The sequence below is a fragment of the Seriola lalandi genome, unplaced genomic scaffold, assembly GCF_002814215.2.
Source record: "Seriola lalandi dorsalis isolate HSWRI2012SDOR001 ecotype SW California unplaced genomic scaffold, Sedor1 jcf7180002054423, whole genome shotgun sequence".
Taxonomy (NCBI): domain Eukaryota; kingdom Metazoa; phylum Chordata; class Actinopteri; order Carangiformes; family Carangidae; genus Seriola; species Seriola lalandi.
The window spans coordinates 335,041-342,442 of record NW_019524976.1 but is presented as its reverse complement, the minus strand read 5'-3'; the positions used below and the strand labels follow the sequence as shown (position 1 = coordinate 342,442).

Sequence of the window (7,402 nt, the reverse complement as noted above, 5' to 3'; positions counted from 1 at the left end):
GCTGCAGCTTGACAGAGGCCCGGTGCTTCAGCCTGAGGCGAGGTGACAGCTCGTCAAGATGAGTGACAGGTGCTGAGGAACAAACCTGACCAACGGAGTGGAAGAAGGGTGGGATGAACAGCATTTTAATAGCCTCAGGGCAAAAGCTAACAAAGCTGAAGCCTTGTCAGCCGAAGCTAACAAGTGGCTAACAGCACTCAGCTGTGGTCTGAGCTGTGGAGAAAGATCATATGTCTCAAAAACTCTGCTTTGCAAATCAAACAGCTGAAATGTACAATGACCATAGGAGCTGATTTGGTTGGAAGATTTGATTAAAGCAATTGTGATTACAAAAAAATAAAACTGTCAAATCAAATCAAATCAAATCATGTCTTCATCAAACATTTCCTCTTGTCGCTCAGTACGCAGTGAACAACTAAAGTGTCGTTTCAGGTAAGTTCTGCGAAAGCTCAGTGAAACTCAGGCTGACAAAAGCTGAGGTGATGGAAATGAATGTGAATCATAAAACTGGTGAGGTGACATTGAGAGATATCAGTGACTCACTGAACTCAAAGGTGGATGGACGATTGTGTCAGTCCAGTATTATTAACTGTAACATGTTGGTGGCTAAAAAGTCTTGTTCAGCATTTGGTTGTACTAAAAGATCTTCCAATGACTCAGCTGTTCATTTTTTTCTGGTGAAAGGTTCCTTTTTTTTGTTTTAAGATTTTTTTACGCTAGCACTAAGGTCAACTACGCCCTCTCATCCAAACGTCAATTCTGGCAGTCCACAAAACACCTGTGTTTAAACTTTGTTCTGTGTCGCATGAAAAAAGTCAGACAACGGTGCTCCGGCTCATGATTCAGATTCATAGACCACAGAGGCTGTTTCAACAGCTACTCCCTAACGTCTTAAACCTTTCCAACCCCAAATGTTTACCTGTAGCTGGGGGCCTTTGGAGCTGAAGCCAATCCCAGGTGACACTGGGCGGGGGCGGGGTACACCTGGACATACTCATGTGCTAACCACTGCACCGTCCCTAGCTGGTAAACCTGGGTTTATAACTGCAGTTCTAGTTCTGTCGAGGATACTCCCTGCAGATTGTTCGGATTTATAGTTTAAAGTTTAGAATCAGATTTCAGGCTTTGTGATCAGGCTGTACCATGCTTATATTCCAGTTACAGTGTTTGATTCAGTCTGTGATAAGAGCAACGGTGAGAAGGTTCCTCTTGTTTCATCACTTAATGAGACTGTTCCCTACAGTCACTGGTCTCTTTGTTCTGTCCTATGACAGAGAACAGGAATCACAGCGAGCAGGATGTCTGCTGAGGATCAATAACTCTTTCTTTACCGCTCATGTTGTCTTCACTCTCAGCGATCTCCACTGGCATCAGAGAATGGACATCACAGACCCGAGGGGCCCTAGTGAGACAGGGATAATTGGTCAGCTACACCATGGGGCTCTGTGTGGTTCTTACAAACCTCTGTGATAACCCCTGCGCCTGCGTGCAGATTCACATCTGATTTTGGTGGCTAAAGGTCAAAGGCCAAGGTCCGTGTGACCTCATAAAACACTTTTTAGCCATAACATAAGACTTCCAACAGCATTTACCCAAAAAGGATTCATATTTAATCTGACTCTGGAAAAACAGTAACCTGAAACTAGTCTGAGTGGAGGAGGCAGACAAGCAGGAGGTTATTCTAGTTTGCAATTGAATTAAACAATGAGTTGCATCTGGACTCTGGCACTTGGTTTGATATTGACCCTCCACTCTACAGTGTTGACTGCAGTGGCGAGTCCTTCATGGACAAGATAACACAAAAATCCAACCACGAAATGCAAACCCAATTTTATCCAATCAACTATAAATTTATCAAATTAATGATAAGTAATGATAATCTTTTCATTCAGATAGTTCCATTGGCTTTTTGTATTTCCAATCATCTCCCTCTTTATCTCTGTCCCCCTCAGTCTCACCATGGTAACCACTGTCCCCATGCAGTCCAGCTCCTCACAGAAGAAACGCTCGGACATCACAGCTGTCTCAGGAGATTTTTAGTTTCATCTTAGTAGCAAAAAACAACAAATTTGACCACACAAATATCTTTTACAGCTCCAGGTGAGAAACACGCACAGCTGCACTGCAACAGCAGAGTGAAGCTGCTGTTGCAGTGAAGTGAAACACGTTCCAGCTGGAGTATGGTACAAAAAAATCCAATATACAGAGACACTGTACACACGCAGTCATATCAGAAATATCACTGAACAGTCATTCACACAACACGTGAGAAATGACAACATGAGTGCATACACTGGACTAAACTGTGTCATGGGTCAGTTCAGCAGAACCATGCAACACCTGACAATAAAAGCTTTAATGTTTAAACTCTCTTCACAAAGAACTTTCATTAAATAGTTTCATTATTAGTTTTACTTATTAAACAAATATTAAACCCATATCTATGAACATTGACCAGTGCATGAGGAGAAGGTGGGAGGAGTTTAGTTTCCAGAAAGTGACTTTGACATTAGTCTTTGTAGAAAATGACTCAAAGCAAAAACTCAAGACAATTTCTGGGACTTTAAAGACTTATGAACCTGACCTGTATATTTCAAAGATACTGAACAATAAAGTTTAGATACAACCCTCCAAATTAATACGGGAAGTGTTCAAAGGGAAATTCTGGTTTTATACAGCTTGTGTTCTTGTTGACACTGCAGGTTCTCCGGTAAACAATAATCCACCAGGATGCACCAGAGGCCTGTACTACGAAGCAAGATTTCAGGTCATCAAGGTAACTTCAAGTTTAACTCTGGGTTTTCAGTACTATGACTGTGGTTCACTTGTTGCTGGCGTTAATCACCATGGTAACTGATGCTGAACTCCTGACCTGGTCCAGATCAGATAAAAACCTGTCAACAGCCAAACAACTGACCAACCACATCACATCATTCCTACAGGAGCCTGACAGGGACAAAAGAGTTAGAATAAAGTGATCAATAATAAAGAATAATAGATATTTGTTTAGAGCAGTGTTTGAGTCTTTACTTGTGTCCACTTTGGTTTTAAAACAGAGCTTCTAACAAACAGAGGAGCGTTTATCACTAAATAACTACATAACTATTGTAGCTTCATTTGACCTGAACACAGATTCTTTAATCAACAGGATTCCTGACAGTGATGAAGCTGTTACTCTCTTCTTCATCACTGCAGCTCAGAACAACATGAGGAGAAATAACAATTAAACCAACAATGATCCACACACTGTTCAATATTTCCATTTCAGTCAGACTGACTCATCAGACATCAGCTACTCCCCTCCTCTTTTCTTCCTCTCCTCTCTGCAGCAGAAACATGCTCACATCAACTTTAACTGTTTGATCTGCATCACATGTTCAGAACAGTTTGTTCATCATCAGACTGAAAAGAAAAGACTGAGAAACTTCATGATAATTCATGCACGTATTTACAATATATCCTTAGTCTGACCTTAATAGAACTTATATTCAGAAACAGAAATTTAAATTCTAGTCATGTGATCACATTGTTTACAATTCACCTTGTTGAATTCCACTTTATGACGTCACTATAACTGAACGTACTAGCAGGTGTCAGCGTTTTTATTCTCATGTCATATTAATACTTGATTCATGGTTCTGACGATGTTGTTTATGATGAACAACTCTTCCTGTTTCACATGAGCGAGCTCGTACCTGGACAGGTGAACCAGAGTAAACTGAACCAGTTGATAACCAGCTTCATAGCACAGGTTATCAGGACAGTCAGTGTTGGGTTCAGTGAAGCCAGAAAATGTAAAAGTTAACCTGGGTTTGTTGAACCTGCGTCATAGTCCAGGCCTCTGGTGACTCTGTTAAAACAACACAAACCTCTCAGATGTCACGCTGCTGCAGGCTGAGAGGTGGTGATGAGGGACTGGGTACTGCACACACTGATGACCTACTTTGGTTCAGAATGAGTATATTGTTGCTGGTGTTGTGAAAAAATACAGAACACAATGAGCCAAGTTCAAGGTATTTTTTCCAAATCAGCCTGATAGCAAGTGTTCTACATCTCAGTAGCAGTGGGCGTCTGATGCTCTGCCTGTGTCAGTATTAATGATAGAAACTGAGGCCAAAACTACAAAAGTCAGACAAAAAATGTAATAATCCAGAATTACCCTCTGAAAATACACTTCCTGATTCTGTCATAGTGTCCGGTGACACGTCGACCGTGTGGTTCATTTGAAGTGAAAATGTTTGATTTGGGGGCAAAACAGAGAGTTCATCTTTAAAAAACACTTTAAAAGTAAGAACAAACAAACTTCTGGACTTAACTAATCTAATTTACACAAACTACAGAGGCTTCATCGTCTGCGCCAGGTTCCGCTTCAATCATTTGGCATTTTTTTAAACTATAAACTGAGTCTTCACACACAGTACAGTCATAGTTTAAGAGATGATGGGTTTTTATAATCTATACAGTTACATAAAATCTGATATGATTAGCATTCAGAATTATTGAGTGACCCCTCAAATATATACTCTGTATAGAAAGTAAATATACTCACACAAAACTCTGTGAATAAATCTTTTTTCTTAAATCTTAATGAATCAAAGTTTCACATCTACACATACTGCACCGTTCAATCAGGAAAGGTTCAACTGCATCAGTTTGTAGGATCAATGTACAGAAGAAAGGTTTTACAGCTGGTCACTTTGTAGAGACCAGTAATGGATCATTTGTGTTTGACCAGCAAAATAAAAAATATAAAACTTTAATCTTATTACATACTTTATATTTATGCGGTATAATAGGAGTCCATGAACATGACCAAGCAGTCATTTTCTGTCCGTTCCTCATGGCCGATCATCTGAATCCGTCCCTGTACAAAGTGTGAGGCAAAACAATCCAAAGTGTTCGTTCCAAATATGTGTATTTGGCTCTGACTGTGGAACCTCTTGTCCTGTGTCCCAGAGTCTGAGCGGTGGAGAGGTAAGTAAGTGTGCTTCATGCAGGACAAAGGCTCGTAGACCGGGAGGTCTGTCTTGGCATGGCTGTTGGTCATCTTTTTGGGCAGTGTTTAACAGTTTAAGGACCCCCCCCCCCCATCCTCTCTCCATCAGTACTCAGACAGTACTCTCCATCACCCAGTCAGCACTGTCTATCGTCCCCTTGCTCCCCCCCGTGTCCCCCTCCTCCTCACACTGCAGCAGCATGCCATTCACAGACATGCTCCTCTTAGTCCAGATGCTGCTGATCCTGCATGGTTTGTTACACAGCTGTGCGGCGCCGGCGCCTGTTGCGTCTCCCATGTCGAAGGACTGGCTTCTTTTCAGCTTGGAGTCCAGAGGTAGCATGAGGAGCCGGCTGAGGCTGGAGTCCAGCGTCCGGCCCAGCAGCGGCTCCCTGTCTGTTTGCGGCTTCGCTGTTGCCGTCGAAGTGCTACTGGAGGCTCCTGGGTCGCGGCCCTGCGCCCCCCGCAGCTCAAGCGAGGTGAAGGCCCCCAGGAGGTGGTCCAGGTTGGACCGGGGCTTGGAGGGAGCTGACCTCCAAATGTTGGCAAGTGTGCTGTTGGGGCTGTACGAGGCCCCGGCCGTGGAGCCCGAGGAGGTGGAGGAAGAGGTGAGGCTGCTCTGGAGGGAGCCGCACTTGAACTCCACCACCTCGTCCTGCAGAGTCACTTTGGCCTTGATCTTCGGTGCAGGCTGAGGATGAGGCTGAGACTGGGACATAAGAAGTCCATTTTGCCCGAGTCGACCCCCGTTGGTCTGAGAGTGTGTGTCGCTGACGCTGGTCAGCTTCCCCACTGGGGGGTCAGTATCCGCAGATTTATAGCGCAGCATGAGGATGACGATGAACACGAGCAGGGTGGCCACGATGATCCCCCCCACCACCAGGATCATAGTGCCTCCCAGCAACTGGCTGGGCAGAGACTGGCACTGAGGGTAGTCGTCCTGCGTGAAGAAATACGTGCAGCCCACGACGTTGGTGGCTGTGAGCGTGGTGGCGCTGTCATCCCAGGCTGCCAACACACACAGGTCGTAGCGAGTCCCCGACACCAGATTGGTCACCAAGAAAGCTTTGCTGGAGGCCGGGATCATCCTTAACACAGAGAGGGGAAACAATTACAACCTGCAGGTTAATTGCCATACTAAGATAAAGAGGTTTTCCTCTGTAATGGCCTGATATCTCTGTTAAAGACACAGGGGCAGCTGTAAAAACCTGGAACATGAAACAGTATATGCTAGAAATGATTGAGCCATCAGCATCTGAAAACAGTACACATGTAGTTTCAGCACATGCAGACTTCATTAACTGCTGTGGTAGGTAATGTGAGCTCTGTTCACCGTGCAATTTTTCATTAAAGGAGAGCCAGGAGTTCCATTTGCATTCCCTGGAGTTTCTCTCCACTGCTACGTCTCTGTGGTGACTGCTTCAACAGACAGCCAACAGTAATTGGCTTTATCTCTCAGAGCCATCTGTCCTGCTGCAGTGAACAGAGGGTCCATTTGATATCGGAGCTCTGGAGCAGTGATAAATAAATAAGTAGAAAACCCAAGAAAGGCACGAAAGACTGGAGAGTGAAGCACGATCCAAGATAGATTTGGAACAGTGGGACCTGGCACGTGTCCTTGTGGTAGCAACAACAGCACAAAGGAGAGTGTCAGGTGCTGGGCTATTAAGCTCTGGAGAGCTTTAATGCTGTGTGTGTGTGTGTGTGTGTGTGTGTGTGTGTGTGTGTGTGTGTGTGTGTGTGTGGAGATGTCGAGGAGCCCCAGCCCCAGAGAAAGACAATGAGCCTCCCACAGCCTGAGGCGTGCTGCTTGGTGGCCAGCAGCAGGGGGCTGGAGGTTGTACTGCTACAGTTACTCTCACACCTGCTGTTTAAATGATGCTACTCATTCTCTTCCCCCTGCAGACATCCTCATCAGTCAGAAACCAGGTCGTTCAACCTGTAGGACAACTCTGGCTAAAACTACAGAATACAGTAGAGCTTACAGTTGGAACCAGAAGTTTACATACACTGTATAAAAAGACACATAACCTTCTTTTCCTGTTTTAGGTCACTTAGGATTACCAGAATTATTTATATTTGCTAAATGCCAGAATAATGAGAGAGAATTTTTTAGACAATTTTTTATTACTTTCTTCAAAGTCAGAAGTTAACATACATTTCATTAGTATTTAGTAGCATTTCCTTTAAACTGCATGACTTGGGTCAAACGTTGTGGGTATCCTTCCACAAGCTTCTCACAATAGTTTCCTGGAACTTTGGCCCATTCCTCCTGACAGAACTGGTGTAACTGAGTCAGGTTTGTAGCCAACCTTGCTTGCACACGCCTTTTCAGCTCGGCCCACAACTTTTCTATAGGATTGAGATCAGGGCTTTGTGATGGCCACTCCAAAACATTGACTTTGT

General features: G+C 44.0%; 1 protein-coding gene and 1 long non-coding RNA gene across 2 annotated transcripts in view; both read right to left on the bottom strand.

Moving 5' to 3' along the window:
• On the bottom strand, positions 1-5,060 carry LOC147818874 (uncharacterized). The gene is made up of 3 exons (XR_015437509.1): positions 1,959-5,060; positions 1,332-1,402; positions 1-85 (listed from the first exon to the last, which is right to left on the bottom strand). It is a non-coding gene; the product is annotated as an uncharacterized LOC147818874 (long non-coding RNA).
• Positions 5,061-5,108: 48 nt separating this feature from the next.
• The window catches only part of lrfn2b (leucine rich repeat and fibronectin type III domain containing 2b), a 144,718-nt gene continuing 142,424 nt past the window's right edge, over positions 5,109-7,402 (bottom strand). The window contains exon 6 of the mRNA XM_023410354.1: positions 5,109-6,084. Coding sequence (XP_023266122.1) covers positions 5,109-6,084 — 976 coding nt within the window. The remainder of the gene's footprint in view (positions 6,085-7,402) is intronic.